The 24,261-nt window shown below is 48.6% G+C and overlaps 1 protein-coding gene across 1 annotated transcript; it reads right to left on the bottom strand.

Annotated features, from left to right (window-relative positions):
* Positions 1 to 6,553: 6,553 nt before the first annotated feature.
* Muc22 (mucin 22) lies at positions 6,554 to 10,148 on the bottom strand. The gene is made up of 2 exons (XM_052164425.1): positions 7,050 to 10,148; positions 6,554 to 6,712 (listed from the first exon to the last, which is right to left on the bottom strand). The coding sequence occupies exons 1-2, from the start codon at positions 10,146 to 10,148 to the stop codon at positions 6,554 to 6,556; spliced, it is 3,258 nt and encodes a 1,085-aa protein (XP_052020385.1).
* Positions 10,149 to 24,261: the final 14,113 nt, after the last annotated feature.

Below are 24,261 nucleotides of genomic sequence, written 5' to 3'. Positions count from 1 at the left end.
TAGAAGAAACTTCTGGTGGATGTAGGCATTCGTGTCAGCTGGGTATATGAGGGGGGACTCAAGAGTGGAAATACTAGCTCATCGAGCAATGTATATTTAACTGTAGTGTTCTCAGGAGCTGGACAGTGAAGAAAACTTGTTCTTAGGGCTGGAGAGATGGCTCAGTGCTTAAGAGCACTGACTGCTCTTCCAGAGGTCCTGAGTTCAAATCCCAGCAACTACATGGTGGCTCACAACCATCTGTAAAGAGATCTGATACCTTCTTAAATATAATAAATTATAATATATTATATATTATAATAAATCACTTAGATATAGTAAATAAATCTTTATTGATTTATTAATAAATCGTTATTATATCTAAGTAATTTATTGTAATATATAATATATTTATGTAAGATATATTTATATAATGCATATAATATTTATATATATATAATAATTATATATTATAATTTACTTAAATTACTTAGATATAATAAATAAATAAATCTTTTAAAAAAAACTTGTTCTTGCAGAGGATCTGGGGTTCCATTACAAGCACCCGCGTGGCAGATCACAACTGTTTGTAACTTGAGTTCCAGAGGATCTGAGCATCAGGCATGCAGGTGGTATACATGCATGCATGCATGCATACACACATACATATTTACATACATGCATGCATACACACATACATACATATTTACATGCATACATACACACATACATATTTACATGCACACATGCATGCATACACACATACATATTTACATGCATACATGCATGCATACACACATACATATTTACATGCATACATACATGCAGGCAGACCACTCACACTGTGGAGAACCTGGGCTTTATCCCCATCACCCGCACTGAAGCTTATGCCCACTTACATCTTTAGTTCCGGGGATCTGCTCCTCTTCTAACCTGCTCAGGCAATGCATGTGCTTGGTTCACATACGTGGATCCAAGCAAGCACTCCTAAAATATAACTAAATCTTTTTAAAAATATATAGCATTCTCATTTTCCCAAAATAATTTTGTAAGTTCTCACTTCTACTAACAGTGCGTGACAGTTGTTTAGTGTCTCAGCAGTACCTGGTGCTATCGGCCTAAATTCTAGTCACGGGTATCATTATGTTATGCTATCCAGTTGTAGCTTTAGATTCCATTTCCTACAAACATCTGTTTAAAAAAATGTTCACTGGCCATTTTTTTATCCTTTTTTTTTGTTAACTATTTTGCCTGTAAAAATATAGATTTATTTGTGTGTGTGTGTGTGGTATGTGTGTGTGTGTGTGTGACACACACACAAGTGCAGATGCCCACAGAGACAAGAAGACTTCAGGTCCCCTGGAGCAGCAGGCAGGGGACTGCCTCATGTCAGTTCTGGGAACAAAGCTCTGGATCTTTGTAAGAGCAGCAGCCTGGCTCAACAGTTGGGCCATCTCTACAGATCTTCTTTCTTCTCCAGACAGGGTTTCTATGTGGCCTTGTCTGTCCTGCAACTCATCTAACCAGGCTGGCCTTGAACTCACAGAGATCTGCGTGCCTCTGCCTCTGCTTCTGCTTCTGCCTCTGCTGGGATTAAAGGCACATGCTGCCACACCCAGCTGTCATTTTCTTATTGATTATGGTTCCTGAATATCCAGGCTTTGACTCCTTTGTCAAATGTGCCTCTTGCAACATCTCCGGTCTTGGGTTTTTAGCCCTCCTCTGTCTCTGTCTCTGTCTCTGTCTCTGTCTCTCTCTCTCTCTCTGTCTCTGTGTCTGTCTCTGTGTCTGTCTCTCTCTCCGCAGGATCTTACTATGTGGCCTTGGCTGGCCTGGAACTCATGGTGCCCCACCTACCACGGCTCCTGAGCTTGTGTGAAGGATGGACTCCAGCACACGGGGCTCCTTTATGCTCCCCCCCCCTCTCTCTCTTTCTCTTTCTTTGGATTTGTTTTTTTTTGGGGGGGGGACGGGGGACAGGGTTTCTCTGTATAGCCCTGGCTATCCTGGAACTCACTCTGTAGACTAGGCTGGCCTCAGAAATCTGCCTGCCTCTGCCTCCCAGAGTGCTGGGATTACAGGCATATGTCACCACCGCCCTGTCTGAATACACCTCTTTTACAGGTGTATTCAGACAGGGAATTCCTGATAGTTGTTCAGCAGTTTTTAAAATGTTTTATCATTAGTTCTTGCTGTGTTGTGTTTAGATCTCCAGGCCTTCTTTATTGTCATAAAGATGATATTCTCAAAATTTTTCAAGGATTCAGGTGTCTAGTCTGTGACCTGGGGCCACGTGTGTCTTGGATTAGCTATGCGTGCAGCTAACACAAAAATGGAAATATACTTAAAGCATGAGTTTTTGTGTGTATGAGAGGAGCTAGGGATTTGGAGGGTGTGGCTGTGTGACTGACACGTTCCACTGTCCTGGACTTTTCAAGGGTGGAGAAGGTGGGTGATAACTAAATCCAGTTTCTGGGGTCCTGTAAGCAGGTAGATGTCGTCTTCCAGGGGGTGAGGAGGAAGCTCAGAACCACCCATGCCCCGGTCTGTCTTTTATAATGGTTCCTCAGCACTGGCCGTGGTTCTAACCACCTGGAGCCCTGATTTTAGGCTTCTCAAACTGTAGGGAGCTTTGATGCATGCCACACAGGTGTGAGGAAAAAGAACACTTCCACGGACTGTCATTGATCTGGTGTTGTACTTGGGCACTCATTTTCCAGTGGCGGTAGAGAGGGGCATCATTATAGGTGGGAATTAGCATCTAAATTCACTAAGTACTGAAGCTTCAATCCTTCAAAAGGCTCTCTAGGAGAGGCCACCGTGTGGCTCCGGTTCTGCAGAACGCAAGTACATGGAAAAGCCAGCTAGTGCTGATTTAGTCAAAACAGCAGCTGCTTCTCAGGGTGGTAAGAAGGAGGAGGGCAGGGAGGGACCAGAGGAGCCTCCTGGGGAGAAGGCCATGTGTTCTGTCATAGTAACAGTGTGACCTGTCAGTGTAACACACAGTTACATTGTGTGCCTCAGTTAGAACCCAGTGATTTAGAGCCAGGTCAGACTGAAGAAGCAGTTGAATTGTCATGAAAAGCCAGCCAGGGACAAGCAGGAAAGCACAGACAGACAGACAGACAGAATTAAACCAATGTGACACTATTGGGAGGCAGTAGAAATTACAAGATGTGGCCTAGTTGGAGGATTTACAGTCACTGGAGACAGAACTTTGAAGAGGGGTTCATCCTCGCCTCTCCTTTTTTTTCTTCCTGCCTCGCACAGACCCAGAGCTACAGGGTCAGTTGGTGTCATGGCCTGAAACATCTAAAACCTGTGAGTTAAAGTAAACTTCTCTTTGTAAGTAGATTGTCTCAGATATTTTGTTACAGTAACAGAACATTAACTAACATACTCTTCTTCCATTGATGGACAGATGGGTTTACCTGCTCCCACCTTGTCCTGCATAGAAATTCTGGGATGATCATTGTTACAATGTATTTAGACTGTAAAACCTGCAGAGGCTGAGAAGGCCCAGCTATGAGAGTTTGGAAGACTCATCTGAAGAGACAAATCACAATTAATAGCTCTGGAGCAGTTTGACCTGGGGAAGTGGTCAAGTCAGAGGCCCATTTCTGTATGCCTCTTTGGAGAGTCCGTGATTGTGAAGGAAGGTACATGCAGAACTGAGGGCTTAAAACTTGTTTGTTTTTTCAGTGAGAATGGTCAGTTTTGAATAAAAAAAAAAAGGAGAGAGAGATGTCTGTTCCTAGGTATGGTTGGGAAGGTTTGTTGTAGGTTTGAGGGAGAGTAGAGCCAGGGCCCAGACTGAACAGGATCATGAAAGGGGAGGTAAGAATGGCCCTCTTTGAAGTGTTTTTGCTTAGATCAGATGGTCTTGGCGGGCTTTGATATTTGTCAGGAGAAAGAAGTAGCTTATGGAATCCAGAAATGGCTCAGCAGGTAAAGGCACCTTGTGCCAAGCCTGACCTGCAAGGTGGATGGGGAGAACAGACTCCCACAGCTAGTCCCTGACTGTGACACATCCACCATGACAATCGCCCACATACATATATCATACATATTCACATCATACATACTTACATCATGCATACATCTAACATATTTATATCATATATACCTACACCACACATATATCATACTTACATACATCATACATACTTAGATCATACATGTTTATATTATATATACCGATATCATATATAAATAATGATATTTACATCACACATATACATGCTTATGTCATATATATGTACATCATACATATATACGTCATACACATTTACATTATATGTATATAAATCATACATGCATGCATACATACATTATACATACTTATATCATACATACCTCCATGTTGGTAATCCTGCAATGCATCCTAAATAGTGATATTAATAGGCTCTGCGTACATGCTCTAGTTGTTGAGAAAGCGAGTCTTGACGGCACAGTCATGTGCCTAAATCACTGGGGATTGCTCCTCCTTGTTTTTTCTTCTTCCAGGGACTTGTTATTTAGCTTCGTATATGTAAATGTATATTTACATGATGTGCCTTGTAATATTTTGATAGTTTCGTTGAGGGACAATTCATTTTCTATCTAGTTTACTGGTTTACCTGTGATCTGGCACGTTTCTCGTAACTGGTGTGGTGCCTGGTCTTAGCCGTCAGTTTCACACACTCAGGAAGAGGAAACCTCAGTTTAGGGGTTGTCTCTTTCAGGTTGGCCTGGAGGCAAATCTGTAGGGCATTTTCACAACTGTTAATTGATGTAGGTAGTCTGTCCCTGGACAGATGGGTCTGGGCTATAGATGAATGTTTAGCTGAGCAAGCCAGTAAACAGCATCACTCCAAAACCTCTGTTTCAGTTCTTGTCTTGAATTCTCATCTTGGTTTCCCTCTATGGATGGCAAATCTAAGATGAAAGAAACCATCCCTGCCCCGAGTGGCTTTTGGTCAGTGGTTGTGTGTGTGTGTGTGTGTGTGTGTAAGCAGCTTTGTTTTTTGTTTTTTGTTTTTAGACAGTGTCTCTGTGTCTCTGTTAATGGGTTCATCCTGACTATTCTGGGATTTACTATATACAACAGGCTAGCCTTGAACTAGAGAGCCCCCTGCTTCTGCATCCTGAGTGCTGGGATGAAAGGCATGGCTACCATGCCCAGCTCCTCCATATTTTTTATATAACCCTTTCTAGGTTCCTGCCAGCAGGAGACACCTTTTTGCAGGATGGTCAACACAGCTTCTGATTCTAGTTGATGATTTTTTTTTATAATTTATTTATTTATTAATTATATGTAATTACACTGTAGCTGTCTTCAAACACCCCAGAAGAGAGGGCATCAGATCTCATTATAGATAATTGTTAGCCACCATGTGGTTGCTAGGATTTGAACTCAGGACCTTTCCAAGAGCAGTCAGGGCTCTTAACTGCTGAGCCATCTCTCCAGCCCCTAGTCGATGGATTTTTTAAAAGTGATATGATGGTGACATTATCCCCACTTATATTTGGCACAGCACAGCCTCGTGGGTAAAACATAGTTTCCAGTTTTACTGTCCCTTCTGAGTAGGGAGAGCAGAGAGTTACTTCTCTTGCTATGAGCAGGGCTGAGCCCATTAACACAGATGGTTCTCTGCCCCAGGTGAGAACCTCAGTTCCTCTGGATTCAGAGTGACCTTTGCCTCTGCAAACAGCTGCCCCCTGTCCTCCAGACCTCGAAGGGCACACAACCTTCTACTCTGGACCACCGACGTGATGCACAAGAGGGGATTTGCTTCTCTTCCTCTCTGGTTTCTGCACACAACAACCTGATTCTAGACCAGTCTTGCTGTAGATCCTTCCCCAAGTCCCTCCCCGTCACTTATGCCAACCCAATTTCCCCAAATCTCTATCTGTGTTAGTTTGAATGAGCATGGCTCCCATAGGCTCCTATGTTGACTACTTGACTCTCTCCGTCTCATGGTTGAGTCTCAAGATGTGGGAGGTTAGCTACTGCTCCAACAAGCCTGCCTATCTGCTGCTATGCTCTCTGCCATTCTGTGCATGGACTCTAACTGTCTTAAACTATAAGGCCCGAATAAACTCTGTCTTCTATAAGCTGCCTTGGTCATGGTATCTTATCACAGCAATGGGGAAAACAAAACAAAACAAAACCAAACCAAACCAAACCAAGACTCCAGGATCGTGCTTGGGGCAGGAAGACTAAGAAAATGGGCACATGCGGATCTTGAATGAGGCCTCTGGATTTTCCTGTGGAGATTGGGAAGGCCACACGGATTCTAGTACAAGTACTCTCCCATGTAACCGGAAAATTTCCCTTCAGAGCTCTAGACCCCCACCCACGTATATAGATCCTCTCTTCAGACATGTTGGATGTTTTTATTTCTTTGTGAAGTGACCACACAATGCATTATCTTCCTTTGTGTGTCTGGTAAAGACAGAAGAGAAGCATGTATCTTCCTCAAGGATGTCAGGGACCCGAACAAAGCTGGAAAGGGGCTCCTAGAGGGGTCTCACAGAAGAAGCAGTGGCTCGGGTCTGAGAAGGATGAGGCCCTGGGCTTCGTGGGCAGTAGTTATAACCCATTCATCTCTATGACCTCAGAGGTTCCTAGTCTCCTCCAGGAGCAGGTAGGGCTCCCTGGAGTCATATCGGATCCTCCAGGACCAGAGTGGGAATTGTGGGGGTTGTAGACTGCTCCATCAGCAGCATTTCTCCGAGACAGGTATCTTCTCTAGAAAAAAGAGCACACAGTTTAAGAGCCCTGTCTCCTCCTCCCAGGTACTTACCATGGGCAACTTTGAAACCATTACCCTCTCTTCCTAACAGCCTTTCTTTCATGTTCCAAACAACCCCTTCCCTAAAACTCCCCGTGGTCTCCATTCCTCTTGGCAAGCCTTGTTCAGATTCGGTGAATTCTCGGGGCATGGATACACTCTTCTGATTCTAACTTCTGTTTCTGCTTGTAACTCTCCTGATCTCCATTTCTTCCCATCTACTTCTGACTTAAGGCTGCTGTAATTCACCACCCCAGCCTTCCCTAAGCAGCTTGTTACCTATCAGGTACTCACCACGAAGATAAAGAGCCCAGCAGAGAGTCCCATGGCCATGACAACAGAGGCCAGGGTGATGAGGACGATTTCCCAGGGCTTCAGGGACCCACTGGACTCCACCTCCTCAGTGTGGTTGGAGGTGGTGTGTGCTCCAGTGGAAACTGTGGGGTTAGAGGTGCTGTAGGTGCTGCTCGAGCCAGAGCTGGAGGCTGTGCTGGTCCCAGTCGGGGCTGGGGTGGATGCAGGGGCTGTGCTGGACCCACTGGTGGTCAGGGTGGATGCAGAGGCTGTGCTGGGCCCAGTGGTGGTCGGGGTGGATGCAGAAGCTGTGCTGGGCCCAGTGGTGGTCGGGGTGGATGCAGAGGCAGAGGCTGTGCTGGGCCCAGTGGTGGTCGGGGTGGATGCAGAGGCTGTGCTGGACCCAGTGGTGGTCGGGGTGGATGCAGGGGCTGTGCTGGGCCCAGTGGTGGTCGGGGTGGATGCAGAGGCTGTGCTGGGCCCAGTGGTGGTCGGGGTGGATGCAGGGGCTGTGCTGGGCCCAGTGGTGGTCGGGGTGGATGCAGGGGCTGTGCTGGACCCAGTGGTGGTCAGGGTGGATGCAGGGGCTGTGCTGGACCCAGTGGTGGTCAGGGTGGATGCAGGGGCTGTGCTGGACCCAATGATGGTGGTCAGGGTGGATGCAGAGGCTGTGCTGGGCCCAGTGGTGGTCGGGGTGGATGCAGAGGCTGTGCTGGGCCCAGTGGTGGACAGGGTGGATGCAGAGGCTGTGCTGGGCCCAGTGGTGGTCGGGGTGGATGTAGAGTCTGTGCTGGGCCCAGTGGTGGTCAGGGTGGATGCAGGGGCTGTGCTGGACCCAGTGGTGGTCGGGGTAGATGCAGGGGCTGTGCTGGGCCCAGTGGTGGTCGGGGTGGATGTAGAGTCTGTGCTGGACCCAGTGGTGGTCGGGGTGGATGCAGGGGCTGTGCTGGACCCAGTGGTGGTCGGGGTGGATACAGGGGCTGTGCTGGACCCAGTGGTGGTTGGGGTGGATGCAGAGGCAGAGTCTGTGCTGGGCCCAGTGGTGGTCAGGGTGGATGCAGGGGCTGTGCTGGACCCAGTGGTGGACAGGGTGGATGCAGGGGCTATGCTGGACCCAGTGGTGGTCGGGGTGGATGCAGAGGCTGTGCTGGGCCCAGTGGTGGTCGGGGTGGATGCAGAGGCTGTGCTGGACCCAGTGGTGGTCAGGATGGATGCAGGGGCTGTGCTGGGCCCAGTGGTGGTCAGGGTGGATGCAGGGGCTGTGCTGGACCCAATGATGGTGGTCAGGGTGGATGCAGAGGCTGTGCTGGGCCCAGTGGTGGTCGGGGTAGATGTAGAGTCTGTGCTGGACCCAGTGGTGGACAGGGTGGATGCAGAGGCTGTGCTGGGCCCAGTGGTGGACAGGGTGGATGCAGAGGCTGTGCTGGGCCCAGTGGTGGTCGGGGTGGATGTAGAGTCTGTGCTGGGCCCAGTGGTGGTCAGGGTGGATGCAGGGGCTGTGCTGGACCCAGTGGTGGACAGGGTGGATGCAGGGGCTGTGCTGGACCCAGTGGTGGTCGGGGTGGATGCAGAGGCTGTGCTGGGCCCAGTGGTGGTCGGGGTAGATGTAGAATCTGTGCTGGTCCCAGTGGTGGTCGGGGTAGATGTAGAGTCTGTGCTGGTCCCAGTGGTGGTCGGGGTAGATGTAGAGTCTGTGCTGGACCCAGTGGTGGTCGGGGTAGATGTAGAGTCTGTGCTGGTCCCAGTGGTGGTCGGGGTAGATGTAGAGTCTGTGCTGGTCCCAGTGGTGGTCGGGGTAGATGTAGAGTCTGTGCTGGTCCCAGTGGTGGTCGGGGTAGATGTAGAATCTGTGCTGGTCCCAGTGGTGGTCGGGGTAGATGTAGAGCCTGTGCTGGTCCCAGTGGTGGTCGGGGTAGATGTAGAGTCTGTGCTGGTCCCAGTGGTGGTCGGGGTAGATGTAGAGTCTGTGCTGGTCCCAGTGGTGGTCGGGGTAGATGTAGAGTCTGTGCTGGTCCCAGTGGTGGTCGGGGTAGATGTAGAGTCTGTGCTGGACCCAGTGGTGGTCGGGGTAGATGTAGAGTCTGTGCTGGACCCAGTGGTGGTCGGGGTAGATGTAGAGTCTGTGCTGGTCCCAGTGGTGGTCGGGGTAGATGTAGAATCTGTGCTGGTCCCAGTGGTGGTCGGGGTAGATGTAGAGTCCGTGCTGGTCCCAGTGGTGGTCGGGGTAGATGTAGAGTCTGTGCTGGTCCCAGTGGTGGTCGGGGTAGATGTAGAGTCTGTGCTGGACCCAGTGGTGGTCGGGGTAGATGTAGAGTCTGTGCTGGTCCCAGTGGTGGTCAGGGTAGATGTAGAGTCTGTGCTGGTCCCAGTGGTGGTCGGGGTGGATGCAGGGGCTGTGCTGGGCCCAATGGTGGTCAGGGTGAATGCAGAGTCTGTGCTGGTCCCAATGATAGTCAGGGTGGATGTAGGGTCAGAGACTGTGCTGGACCCAGTGGTGGTCAGGGTGGATGCAGGGTTAGAGACTGTGCTGGACCCAGTGGTGGTCAGGGTGGATGCAGGGTTAGAGACTGTGCTGGACCCAGTGGTAGTCAGGGTGGATGCAGGGGCTGTGCTGGGCCCAATAGTAGTCAGGGTGGATGCAGAGTCAGAGACTGTGCTGGACCCAGTGGTGGTCAGTGTGGATGTAGAGTCTGTGCTGGACCCAATGGTGGTCAGGGTGAATTCAGAGGCTGTTCTGGGCCCATTGGTGGTTGGAGTAGATGCAGGGTCAGAGACTGTGCTGGTCCCAGTGGTGGTCGGGGTGAATGCAGAGCCTGTGCTGGACCCAGTGGTGGTCAGGGTGAATGCAGAGTCTGTGCTGGACCCAGTGGTGGTCTGGGTGGATGCAGAGGCAGAGGCTGTGCTGTTCATTGCTGATGTAGGATTTGGTGTGCTGGAGGTAATGTGGACATCTCCTGTGGTACAACAGAAGTTTTTTCTGAATAAGACCATGAAAGGAAACTGGTTCAGACTGACATGTTTGCCTTCTGCTTCCTCCTTTGTCAAATTCTTGGCATGGCTGATTTTATTCAGTGCTCCTGAGTGCTCCGTGGACACCATCATTATCAATTATCTAATCAAGAATTAGAAATATGGACGGTGTCCTGGTGCCCATGAGGTCAGAAGAATGAGTTGGAATCCCTGGAACTGGAATCACAGAGGGTTGTTGGCCACCATGTGGGTTCTGTGAATGGAACTTTGGTCCTGTGAAGAGCAGCCCGTGCTCTGAACTACTGAGCCATCTCTCCAGCCCCATAGTTAATGTTAGACCAGCCTAGCCTACATCAGACTATGTCTAAACAAACAAACAAACAAACAAACGAAAAACCCACAAGAAGCTAAACAGAATGAGAGCAAAGATAACATCAAAAAGCAAGGCTGAGTTTATCTGATAAACATTCTATATTCGTACATTAAAGAAAAAAAAATCTCAGTTTAAAAAAAAATACCATAAAGGAATTGAAGGGCGGCGCCCACCTTAGTGGTAAACATTTGTCAAGCACACACAAAGACCTGTATTTGAACCTCAGCATGAATGTGCAGATACTCATGCACAGACACACAGACACACACGCACACATGTATGCACATGCATGCACAGAGAGACAGACAGACGGGGGTAGAGAATTATCAGATAACTGGATAAAAGTTTTAAATATGTGGGATGTGTGTGTGTATGTGTGCGTAAATAGTCAATATTTTCTACTGCTGTTATAAAATCTCCAACAAAAGCAACCTTAGGGAGGAAGGATTAATTCGGCCCACAATTCCAGGTCATGGTTCCTTTTTGCAGGGCTGACCCAAAGCAGTCCAGGCAAGGGAAAGGGGGTGGATTTGCCTGGGAATATCTTGAAGGATAAAAATGAATGAATCAAGATATAGTCTGGAGAAAGGACTAGAAAGGCAGCTGGGTGGCTAAGAGTACTTGCCGCTTTCAGGGGATGCAAGTTTGCCTCCCATCGGTCACATCAGGCAACTACCTACCTGTAACTCAGCTCCGGGGACTCCAGCATCCCCTGCCCTGCTCTCCTCAGTTCTGTGCACATGTGGTGCATGGACAGGCATGTAGCCAACAAAAGGCACTCACACATAAACTAATTGTAGTTGGCTTGAATTTTGGTTCAGAAAGATGAATTCCCCCAGGATTCCCACTTCCCGCTTCTGTGCAGGCAGAACGCGGGAGTGTTCATTGTTGTAAGAACCGAAGTAAAAAAAACAGTCCAGGCTTTTAGGTTTTTGAGAGGGCTCACTCTGTACCAGGTTGTCTGAACTTACTCATGATCCTCCTGCCTCAGCTTCCTGTGTCCTGAGATAACAAGTCCCCATGCCGAGAAGCACTGGAGGGGCCTCTTACACACTACAGTAGCCCAGCCTTTATCATAACATCCATAACATCGGAAGAAACCCATGAGGCTAAAACCCACTGGGGTCTTCACCTTTTGCTCTTTTGTAGAATCCAGAAGGTTCTTCTTGTCTACTTAAGATGGCGCCTGCTTCACAACCACCTCATAGAGAGAGCCTGCCTTTAATTTTATGATCACTGTTGTCTTTAAAATTAACTTGCCACTAGATCACTTATTATCCTCTGATCATTTTTAAACTTTCAGGCGAGTCCTGCTAGGTGACTCAGGCTGGCCGCTGAGACCTCAGGCGTGAGGGGGCCACACCCAGCTCTACTTGTTTGATTTAATGTGATTTTATTTATTTTATTTTTATTTTTTTACTCCTTTGCTGAATTCCAAACCCAGGGCCTCCCGCGTGCTGGGCAAGCATTCTGCCCACGAGCTACCGCTAGCCTCTTGTTTTATTCTATGCTGTGTTGTTTCAAGACAGAGTCTCGCCCCATGGACAGGGCTGCGGTTGAACTTGCTCCATAACCCGGATAAGCCTTGCCATCTTCCCATCCCAGGCTCCCCAGTAGCCGGAATTGCCGGCCTGTGCCTCCCCAGCTAGAGTTTTGGATTCTATTCTTCTTGGTTTAAGATTGGCTTAGGGTGATTTGGAATTAGGGTTACAGACAGGAGAGAAACAAGACTTAAAAAACAGTCAAGTCGGGCTGGAGAGATGGCTCAGTGGCTAAGAGCACTGACTGCTCTTCCAGAGGACCTGAGTTCAAGTCCTAGCTACTACAAGGTGGCTCACAACCATCTGTATGGGATCCAATGCCCTCTTCTGGTGTGTCTGAAGACAGCTACAGTGTGCTCATATACATAAAATAAATAAATAAATCTTAAAAAACAACAATCAAGTCTTCTCATTATTTAAACACCTAGCCCACACCACACAGGTTATCCCCCCTTCGCCGAGGCCTGGGAAAACCAGTCCCACATGGCGCTCTTAATAAGTGGAACCATGATTTTGGTCGTAGGCAGTGTGAGACCAGAGACTACAGTGTCCATTGCTGGTTCCTGGGCAATGATACACCATTCCCCTTAAGAGATGAAATGATGACTCTCTCTGGGGAGAACAGGAGCTTGTCCCAACGTCTCCTACCTCCTCAGAAGCAGCTAGACCATCCACATTTAGATAAAAATCACTCACCGATTTCTAAAAGCAGGAGCTGCAAAAGCAGCCAGCACCAGAGGTTGCTTCCCCTCTGCATCTTCCTCTGCCTCCCTGTGGCTGGCAGGCAAAGATACCTGGATCCCAAAGTGTGGCCAAGTTCTAGAGAGTTCTTGAGAAGGAGAAGGTAAAGAGGAGCTTCCAGGAGCTCCGTTCTTCTAAGGGCTTTGCCGCTGGGGAGGAGGTCGTCGGATGCCTGAGATGTCAAGTGTCCTCGGCACTAGCCTGTCACCTCGTTCTCATTGCTAAAGTGTGGCTGAGACCTTTATAGGTTCCTGTGGGCCAGGGAGAGGCTGGGCACTTATCTTGACAGATTGCCAAGTGCGAGCATGTAAGGAAACAGTCCTGAGCCTGGGAAGGCAACGGCCTAGGGGTCAAGGGGATGGTACTAAGACAAAGAATGGCATGATCACACTGTGCTGGGTTGAAGCAGGAAGAGAAAAAGGAAAGAAGATCAAGATTGTCAGAGGTGTGGGACCCGCCCCTGAGGCTGGGATGGGGTCAGAAACCTGTTCTAGCTCATTTGTTTCCTGGTCAAGAAATTCTGTGGTTTGACGTTAGCGGAGAAGAAGTCCCAAGGATCTGCTGAAGGACAGGGCCCTGCGTCACCGAACAAACAAAAACGTGAGGTTGGAAAGGGACCCGTGCACTCATCAGCTCGCTCGCACTGAATCAGCCAAGGAAGGGAGAGGACCCAGGGTCAGCAGAGCCATCTTTGCGTTCTATCTTTGTCCATTTTCTGTTGTTATCACAAAGGACTCGGTTTGATCTCTGTTGCTGTGACAAAACAGCCTGACCAAAAGCAACTTAGGAAAGGAGAGATTTATTTCTTTGGCTTACACTTCCAGGTCAGTGCCCGCCATTGAGGGAAGTCAGAGAAGAGATACAAGGGGCCTGAGGCAGAAACCGTGGAGGAAGGCTGGGTTTTTCTCTCTCACTCTTTAGCTCCCTTGCTGGCTCATGCTCAGCTAGCTACCTTATACAGTGGAAAAACCACCTACCTTGGGATAGTGCTGCCCACAGTGGGCTGGACCCGTCTGTATCAGCCATCAATCTGATGGCCTCAGATAGACATGCCTATAGGCCAATGTATTCCAGGTAATTCCTCCACCCAGACTTCTCTCAGATGACGATGCTAGGCTGAGTCAAGTTGACAGTTACTGTTAATTGGAGTAATGCCTGAAGCTGGAGACAAAAAAAAAAAAAAAAAAAAAAAAAAAAAAAGGTTGATTTAGCTCATACTTTAGGAGGCTTAAAATTCAAAAATTTAAGCCTCCAAAGCTTGGCTCTGGTGAAGAGCTATTCATTGGAACATGATGGTCGATGTCATGGTGTGTGATGTCATGGCAGAAGCACATATGAGCGGAATGGATCACATGGTGAGATATGAAGAAAAGTTTTTTTTTTAAAAAAAAAATTTATTTATTATTATTATTACCAGAAGAGGGTGTCAGATCTCATCACGGATGATTGTGAGCCACCCTGTGGTTGCTGGGATTTGAACTGAGGACCTTCAGAAGAGCAGTCAATGCTCTTAACCACTGAGCCATCTCTCCAGCCCCTGAAGAAATGGTTTTTAGGAATATACTATGTTCTCTGTTCTCTCCCTTTTCCCTCCAGACCAAAAAAGCCCCCACTGCGAGGAAAGAGGAAAGCACCGACCCCTCTCAAATTGCCAATCACCTCCCCTTAGGCCTCTTGACTCTCAATCTCTGGTGCTGCTCTCCATTGGAGATTCCCCATCTAGGACCCTTCTCACTTTTCCAAACAAGGCGTCTCTCCATAGCATACACCAGGGTCTCTCCATAGCATACACCAGGGTCTCTCCATAGCATACACCAGGGTGAGCCTCAGGCTCTGCTTTGAGAGTCTGAGTCTTCTACGAGTGTTGAATTTGGTCTGGACACGTGGATGTTGCCCGCTCAGAGCACACGTGGTCAGCTGAATGAGCATAGCAGAGGGTTTCAGGGGGTATGGGGAAGGGGTGCCATATGCCAGGATGGCGAAATGCCACTGTTTAGTCAGCCTGTGAGAGGGGGGAAACTTCATGTGCAAGAGGAAACAACACTTTTGCCAGTCAGTGTGCAGGTGAGCGGACATTCTTCACGAATAAGACCTTCATGAGTGAGAGAGCTGGCAGGTATCTGGAGATGTGAAGCGGCTCAGAACGAATGAGTCTGAGACAGGAAGGGATGTGGCGTACTGTGTGAGACTCAAAGCAGGGTCTCCAGTGTGGCCGTGATGGCCACTCTCCAAAGGCAAGAGGCTGCAGTAAGGGCCGGGCTCCAGTCTTCCAGCAACTCTTATTTTACAGCCGAAGAAAAACCTATAGCTCTCTAAGAAACAGACCTTGCCAGCCCGATCCAGACTTAGCCGGAAGGAGGCTATCTTGGATGCAAATTCAGAGTTTTGATTTAGCTACTTTCCAAAGGTTGTACGAGGTGTACTGATCAGAATCTAAATGTTACTAATCTCTACTCGTCCTCAAAGCAGGAAGGCACTTTATTAGACCCTGTGACTCATCTTCCAGGTCATGCACTAAAGCTGTAAGCACTTTCATTCTGTCTTCAGTGGTCTGGGAGTTTGCTTTCTGAGATAGGCTTGCTGTGTAGCCCAGGTTGGCCTCAAACTACAGACCCCAATTCCCATCTTTTTTTTTTTTTTTTTAAGATTTATTTGTTATATGTAAGTACACCGTAGCTGTCTTCAGACACTCCAGAAGAGGGCTTCTGATCTTGTTACAGATGGTTGTGAGCCACCATGTGGTTCCTGGGATTTGAACTCAGGACCAACTCAGGACCTTTGGTAAAGCAGTCGGTGCTCTTAACAGCTGAGCCATCTCTCCAGCACCCTCTCCCGAAATCTCCATCTTAATCTCCCCAGTGCTAGGCATTCATACACCATTACACCCAACAATTGTTTTTCCCTTTGTGTCTGTGTGGTGCTTGGGAGGGAACCCTGAGCCTTGCACGCCGGGCAGGCCGACCAAGCAGGTCCACCACAGAGCTACAGCCCCTGGCTTTAAGCCCCTACTTTATTCTTTTCCCTCCGTGAGAGACGTTTCTGGCTTATATGCCATCAGCCGAGCATTGTCACACAGCGGCACACAGTCACAAGGGAAACTGAGGAAAACAACTTAATCAACCTAACTGGGTGTGATGGCACATGCCTGGAATACCAGGACTTGGGAGGAAGAAGCAGAGAATACAGGGTTCAAAACCAGCCTCAGCTACATATTAAGTTCAAAGCCAACCTAGGCTACATGAAACCCTGTCTCAACAAACATATCTAGCCCCAACCCCTCCAAAGACAAAAGCAAACCCTAAAGCTGCCCATGTATGTTTGTGGGCGACTATGAAACTGTGACACACATGTAAACCCATTGACTTCATCTTCTACATTTAATGTTTCTAACAGTAAAAGTCTTTATGGACCTGAGCCAGCCTGATTTTGTCTGTTTCCTCCTTGGCTTTCTCTCCTGGTGTCTTTTTACATTTAAGATATCTGACACTGTGTTACTGGGTTTCCCTGAGACTAATGTCGTCTGTACACGCTATCTGAAAGCCGAGCTGAAGGGATGCCCTTCCTCGGAGAACACGCACGTTTTCCCAAACACACACACACACACAGGCACGGCAGTTTGAGGATTCTTTAAATTGGGTGTTGGGATCAAGGGGGGTAGTTTGTTTTGTTTTTGAGACAGGACCTCATTGTGTACGTAGCCCTAGCTGTCCTGAAAACCGCCATGGAGTCCAGGATGGCCTTGAATTTACAGAGATCACCCTGCCTCTGCCTCCTGAGTGCTGGGAGTAAAGGCATGAACCACCATACCTGGTCCCATTTTCTCCTCTTTTAAAAAAACAATTTTATGTCAGGCATGGTGGTATACCTCTTTAATCCTAGCATTTAGGAGGCAGAGGCAGGAGGATGTCAGGGAATTCAAAGCCAACCTCATCTACAGATCAAGTTTCAGGACAGCAAAGAACTGTATAAAAGAATAGCAGTCATTAGTGTGGGGTGGAGCGGAAAAGGGTTCTGGGTCCCTGGGGCTGAGTCACCTCTGAGGGTACTGGTACTGAACTTGTGTCTCTGGAAGAACAGCAAATGCTTTTAACTGAGCTGCCAAGTCTACTGCTTCTATTTTTTATTTTTAAAACACTCTTTGTAGGGACTGAAGAGATGACTCAGAAATTAAGAACACTGTTCTTCCAAAGGACCCAGGTTAGGATCCTAACACCCACAAAATGGCTCACAGACAATTACAACTCCAGTTCCAGGGGATCCAGTATCCTTGTCTGGATCCCGGGGTACCTCACTCGTGTGGTGTGTTGGTAGGCAAGACACACACACAATAAAAACAAAAATGAATATCGAGTTTCTGGATGGTAAGTGGGCATTTGTGGAAACGGGATGTACTGGCTGGTTTTGTGTGTCAACTTGACACAGGCTGGAGTTATCACAAAGAAAGGAGCTTCAGTTAAGAAAATGCCTCCATGAGATCTGGTTGTAAGGCATTTTCTCAATTGGTGATCAAGGCAGGAGGGCCCTTGTGGGTGGTGCCATCCTTGGGCTTGTGGTCTTGGGTTCTAAAAGAAAAGGCAAGCTGAGCAAGCCAGGGGAAACAAGCCAGTAATAACATCCCTCCATGGCCTCTGCATCAGCTCCTGCTTCCTGACCTGCTTGAGTTCCAGTCCTGACTTCCTTTGGTGATGAACTGCAGTTCACACCGAGTGTAAGCTGAGTTAAACCCTTTCCTCCCCAACTTGCTTCTTGGTCATGATGTTTTGTGCAGGAATAGAAATCCTGACTAAGACACAGGAACAATTCCCAGTACTGAGAGCATGCGGAGGTGGGGAGGTTGGGGGGTGGGGGGGTGATGGGGGCGGGGAGGTGGGTGAAAGGCTTTTTGGTCCTAGCCCAAATCACCTAAGGCCCAGGCATGGCTCATACCTTTAATCCTAGCACTTGGAAGGCAGACCCAGGCAGATCGTTGTGAGTTTAAGATCAGCCCTGTCCATGTAGTGAGTTCCAGGCCAGCCAGTGCTACATAGTGAGACCCTTTTTCTTTCTTTTTTTTTTGTTTTGTTTTTTTGTTTTGTTTTTTGTCTTTTGTTTTGTTTTGTTTTGTTTTGTTTTTCCCGAGACAGGGTTTCTCTGTATAGCCCTGGCTGTCCTGGAACGCACTCTGTAGACCAGGCTAGCCTTGAACTCATAAATCCACCTGCCTCTGCCTCCCAAGTGCTGGGATTAAAGGCATGCGCCACCCCCCCCACCCCCTAACCTCCCCCCCCAAGACCCTTTTTCAAAGAAAGAAGTAACAATAAATAAACAAATTCCAGTCTTTTAAGTAAGATCTCTCGACTCTAAGAGGCTGAGCCTCCAGAGTCACAGTACTGGGGTCTTTCAAGTGACCTTCAGCGTGTGACAAGTGACCTTCAGCGTGTGACTCTCCCTGAAAGTCCTATTAAATTCTGTTGACTTTACTGTTTGCTTCTCAGGGGTATGTTTCTTACTCTTCCCTGTACCATGACAAGAGACAGGTAATTTTACTTGTATTTCCTTCTAGGAGGGATGAATTTCGTTTTAGTTTATATTTGCAGGGCGGGTTCTAGATTGAAGTGAGGATCTACTCTGAACAAGCCCCCTGCATTGGTCCCTGAAGGTTGAAATAGCCTGAGCTCAAATTCCATGGGTTTCTTTTTTGCTTCCTTGTTCTTTAATGTTTTATATCAACCCAGGTTTGTTTGTTTGTTTATCTAGGGTCACTCTACGTAGCCCAGGCTGCCCTCAAACTCCTGTTCCTCCGGGTGCAGCCCTGTGAGTGCTTTATAGGCGTGTGTCTCCGAGGCTGGCTTCCCCTCTGCCTTGAGCACTGCTCGCTCTCCTGCCAACTCCACATTCCCTGGAGATTTACCAGCCATCTCTTTTCCTTCAGAATATTTTCAGAGAGGACCCCTGCTCCATTACGTAGTGTACCGACTGGTTTTGCATGTCAACTTGACACAGGCTGGAGTTATCACAGAGAAAGGAGCTACAGTTGGGGAAGTGCCTCCATGAGATCCAGCTATGGGGCATTTTCTCAATTAGTGATCAAGGGGGGAGAGTTCATTGTGGGTGGTTCCATCCCTGGGCTGGTGCTCTTGGGTTCTATAAGAGAGCAGGCTTGGGCTTGGTGGCGCACACCTGTAATCCCAGCATTTGGGAGGCAGAGGCAGGTGGATTTCTGAGTTCAAGGCCAGCCTGGGTCTATAGAGTGAGATCCAGGACAGCCAGGGCTACACAGAGAAACCCTGTCTCGGAAAGCCAAAAAAGAGAGAGAGAGAGAGAGAGAGAGAGAGAGGAGAGAGAGAGAGAGAGAGAGAGAGCAGGCTAAGCAAGCCAGTAAGAAACATTCCTCCATGGCTTCTGCATCAGCTCCTGCTTCCTGACCTGCTTAAGTTCCAGTCCTGACTTGCTTTGGTGATAAACAGCAGTGTGGAAGCGTAAGCTGAATAAACCCTTCCCTCCCTGAGTTGCTTCTTGGTCATGATGTTTGTGCAGGAATAGAAACCCTGACTAAGACACATAGCATAGTTTAATTCTGTTGCTATGATAAAATACCCTGACCAAAAACAACCTGGGGGAGGAGTTTATTCAACTTATATCTCCAGGTCACAGCCAATCGCGGAGGGAAGTTGAGGCAGGAACTGGAAGGCCGTCCTACATGAGATGTGTGGTTTCGAAGGCAACCGAGTCTATGTCTCAGTCTAGCTCTGCTCACTGTAGAGCACAGCTCTGCTCACTGTAGAGCACGCAGGACGGCTCAGCGGGGAAAGGTGCCAGCTGCCGAGCCTGGGGGCCCGGAGTTTAACTCCAGGGCTCGCGCGGCAGAAGGAAAGAATGTACTTCAGGTTTTCCTCTGACCTCCGTGTGCCAGCCATGGCGCATGCATGAATCCCACCTCCCGCAGTCAGTCCACGCATGTGATAAAAACTTATAAAAAATGAATTTTATATAAGTGTCACCAAAAATCTGTTTGGATACTAAAATGATGCTTTTTGTCTTTTTCCACATATGCTTGCTTATAGTGCAAAAACTCAGTCCTATAACATGCATAGCAACTAAAACTAGAGGACTGTGGGACAGGGTGAAATATCCAGCTGGGTTGACCCTGTTTGTGGGGTGTGTGTGTGATGGCTACCCCCAGATGTTTACTTCTGGAAGGAACAACAATCCAGAAATGGAGGGTACACCTGTGATCCAGGTCTTGAGGCTGAGAGACAACAGGCTTTTGATCCAGATCTTGGGGCATAGTGGCCATGAAAAGCATAGGCCTGGACACGCCTTTAATCCCAGGAGACAGAGGCAAGCAGATCTCTGGGTTCAAGGCCAGCCTGGGACAGGGCAAGTTCCAAGTAAAGAACGTTTAGGTCCTGGCATGGTGTTCATGCCTTTAATCCGGGCCGTACCTCCTGCTGGAGGCCTGCATGAGGACAACAGAAGATTCTCTTCTTCGCCTGCTTGCACTTACTGGCCAGCACATCTGTTGGAACCTGCTTCTTCAGGATTCCAGCCCATACAGAAGACCAACTGAGACACTAGCCTCGTGGGACTGAGCAATGACTAGATTCTTGGATTTCCCGCTCACAGCTGCCCGTTGTTGGGTTAGTTGGACTGCAGCCTGTAAGTCTTCCCAACAGATTCCCTTAACATATAGAAAGATACCTAATATGTCCTGTGAGTCTAGAGAACCCTGACTAAATGCAGTATGTGTATTGATACTGGCCCTATTATATGGGAAGTCATACTGTCTTTGAGGAAGGTATTCAGTGAGTAGAAGGGCTGTCTGGTCCTGATCTGAGGATGAGGCTGGGGATGCTGACACAGGGCGATGCCCAGGCTCGAGGTGTTTGGAGCTGGTGAGATTATGTGTGGAGTCTCTTCCAGGAGTCACAGTAACAGAAGCGGTGGTGGCCTGTCAGGTGCTCTGGTTTCTGTGGAGGACGCGGCCATTGTCCAGGGTCTCCAGTCAAAGTTTTAGGAGCCTCAGAGCCTGAACTGGAACAGAGATGCTGCAGAGGAGGAATTGGCGGTATCCAGAGTGGGGGAACCCTGTGGTTCTTTCAGAGACGATAGTGGCCTCGGGAAGTTGGCTGGAGACCCTCACTGGCGCAGACATTGTGGTGGAGGATGTGATGATTGAGATGGAAGTGGTTGAAGCTGTCATGGTCTCACATCGTGTAGTGGAAGCATGGCGGGTATGTGCCCAGGTTATGGAGGATGTGGAAGGCAAGGATACCGTGGCAGTGAACAAGGTGATCACCAGTGGTTTTACAAAGGCCCTGTAGATAGAGACTTGGGCAGTTTCAGAGGTTTAGGGAAGGAGGAATTCCTAGTGCCGTGGGAGGATTAACTAGTGTTAGCATTCTGTCTAAACACCACCCCACAGTTACCTGGCAACAGCCAGATAGGACTGACCCTCTATAAAAGGGGCTGCTTGCCCCTTCTCCCTCCTCCTCTCTTGTTCCTCCCTTCTTGCTCCTGGTCTGTCCCCTCGTCACCCCCACCCCCACGTGCTCATGGCCAGCCTCTGCTCCTCTACTTCTACTTCTCTCTCTCTCTCTGCCTTTCTCTGCCTCTACTACTCTCTTAACTCTCCTCCCCATGCCCTAAATAATCTCTATTCTATGCTATAACATCTTGTGGCTGATCCCTCAGGGGAAGGGATGCCTTAGAATGGGCCCTCTGAGACACCCCTTTCCCCGTACCTCATAGAAAACATCTCCCTTCTCTTTATCTTTTTATAAACACATCAACTAGTATCCGTGGAAACACTGCCCTGAGAATGGGTATTTTTATGCATTGGCTTGGCTGTGGGAGAGAAACCCAGGCTCTCTCATCTGTGATGGAGGCAGAAACTGACTTTGTAGATCTAATGCTGGGAGAGGGAGCCCAGACCCAGCTGTGTTCTGAAAAAGACATCTAAGATCCACCCACCAGGCCGGAGCCTCGGGAGGAGGAAGAGCTGCAATTTGATAACCAGCCTAGGCTCCAGGGACCTGCCCTCTGGGTCTTGAGCACTCCTAGGCCCAGCAGTGACCTCCTGGAGGCACAAGGACACAGCTTGCTGAAAGGGAGTGCGTTCCCTCCAGACCTGCTCATCAATTAGCCATGCCCCAAGTGGACCCAGCCCTGGGCTCATTAAAGGACTTCCCTGTGGGTTTCAGGGTAATAATTAGTGAAGAGACAAGAGTTCCGAGGGGAGCCGCACTCATTTGGATGGTTAAGCTCTAGAGGAAACGTTGTTGTTGTTGTTGTTGTACTATTATTATTGTTGTTGTTGTCTAGTTGAAGGAATTTAGGGTCGGGGTGGGGTAAGGGCTTGAGCATCCCTCCCAGGGTACTCACAGTGCACAGCTTTGCTGAGTCACACCGGCTGAAAAGCACACACCCTTCTCCTTTTCTTCCAGAAGTCCCCGCCTAGCATGGACTTCACCAGAGACCTAAGTCCGGAGTCGCTCCGGCCCCTGAGATACTTCTTTTCTGAAGCCGAGCTCCATCCTGCCCTCAGCAGAGCCTGCCTCCTGATGAGAGATCCTCTGGCCCGAAGCAACCCAGACAATTCAAGATCATCCATGTCAGGGCAGGGATTGCTGACCTTGAGGGATTCCCGAATATTGTGAAAGGGGGAGAAAAAGAGTGGCTAACAAAGGCCTGTGACCCTGCTTCCTGCTTAAGGTTGGAGTCTGGCCAGAAGGCCTGTGGCACACTGAAATGCCTTGTCAGGCACCTTTCTCCAGGGTCAGTGGACATCAAGTCTCTGTGGGTGATGGGCGAGGTTCTGTGGGACTCATAGTTTTGGTATCTTAACAGAGAGACATGACTGCTTATAAATACTGATTTAATTATCCAGGTTATTTACCCTGCACAGCACTTCCTGTCTGCCTAGCACTTCCTGTGATGACTCTTGTGGAAGTCTTCTAGTGTTCCTCAGTTTGTGTCTCAGGCGGGAACATTGCCCTATGTGTTTTTTTGTGTCAACAGACTATATTTAATGGAGGGTTAATAATGTGACATATGGGGGTGGAGAGATGGCCCAACAGTTAAGAGCAGCATTGCTCTTCAGAGACCTGAGTTTGGGTTCCAGCACCCCTGCTGGGTAGTTCAGGACTATTTGTAACTCCTGAACCGGGAGAATCTGTCGCCCTCTACTGGCCTCTGTGGCTAACTGCATATGTCCAGGCGCCCGTGCGCGTGTGTGCATGTATGTATATCACAACACACACAGAGAGAGAGAGAGAGAGAGAGAGAGAGAGAGAGAGAGAGAGACAGAGAGAGACAGAGAGACAGAGAGAGACAGAGAGGGAGGGAGGGAGAGAGAGAGAGAGAGAGAGAGAGAGAGAGTTTTCTTATCAATCCCGAATTCTCCACTGTCCTCATTTTGGCTCCATGCAAATAAAGCCACAGTGGTGAAATGAACTGATCTTTTGCCTTTTAGAAAGAATAGAATTTCTGTCTCTGCTCTCTCTGGCCCTTTAAAGAACTCCACTCCTGCCCTCCAACCTCTTCTGTCCAGGGTCACCCATAAGACCACAGAGCCGGGGAAACGAGTCAGTTCCAGGAGAATCCACACAGTCCACGCTTTAGAAATACATCATGCTTTATTGCAGAAGCCCAGCAGAGGGCGCCTGTCCTCTCTCCACTTCCTTCCTCCCCGCTCCCCGCCTCTAGTACCAGGTAAAAGGAACGGGATAAGTAGGAAAGAAAATCCAAGTACACCGAGATGAACTGCCTGTGAGAAGGAAAATCAGAGCGTGGTGGAGAGTGAGGAGAGGGGCTGGGCTGGGTGACAAAGGTGACTCAAGATGAAACTGCTTTTGATGAAAGATGGAGAAATACAAGTGCTGAGTGGACGCACCATCAGGGAAGGCTGGGGGTGAGGCTTAGTGGATGAGACTGCAGGCAAACATAAAGTCCTGCGTGCAGCCACCCACGTACAGAAAACCCACCACAGACATCCAGAAAAAACAAGGGACTCACAAAGAAGAGGGAAGAGCTGTGGGGGTGGAGGAGTTTGTAATCATTTGCAGGGTAGGGGTGCGATCTCTCCTCCTCCTCTTCCTCCTCCTACTTCAATCTTCCTTTATTTGGGGGTCCTTTTTAAAAACTAAAAACAATTTAAATATATCTAGTATCTCGGGAATTCAGAAGTGTGTGCATCTCAGGTGGGGGTGGACAGAATTACTATAAATCGGTTTTTAAACCTGGGCACCTGCCTTCACTCCTCCTGCCTCCCAGGGTCCTACTTCACTCTTGGAATGTTGAGGAGCCCCTGCCTCACCAAGCCACGCCCCTTCCTGTACTGGTCCCGCCCCTGCTGTCCATCAATGCTATTCTTATACCACTTTCTATAGAGAGCACTTGCGGTTTTTCTTTTTTCTCTCTCCTCCAAATGTTCGTCGTCGCCCTTACAGTCTTGTTCCTCAGCTAGTCAGTTAGGAACATGGCCGATTGGGGGCTACAGCTTTTTGTCTGTCAGTTTTTGCCCTTTCTAAGTCCAGGAACTAGAGTCTTAATTCATCTTCCAGGAAAGGGGCTAAGCCTGGAAGATCTGGGGATGCAGGCCTCACAG

Source organism: Apodemus sylvaticus, chromosome 19, assembly GCF_947179515.1.
Source record: "Apodemus sylvaticus chromosome 19, mApoSyl1.1, whole genome shotgun sequence".
NCBI classification, from domain to species: domain Eukaryota; kingdom Metazoa; phylum Chordata; class Mammalia; order Rodentia; family Muridae; genus Apodemus; species Apodemus sylvaticus.
This window is presented reverse-complemented; position numbering and strand designations above follow the sequence as displayed.

Coding starts and splice junctions, on each gene's coding strand:
- Muc22 (XM_052164425.1), bottom strand. CDS start 10,148: ATGGTGTCCACGGAGCACTCAGGAGCACTGAATAAAATCAGCCATGCC. Junction 6,713..7,049: donor CTGGGCTCTTTATCTTCGTG/GTGAGTACCTGA, acceptor TCTTTTTTCTAG/AGAAGATACCTGTCTCGGAG.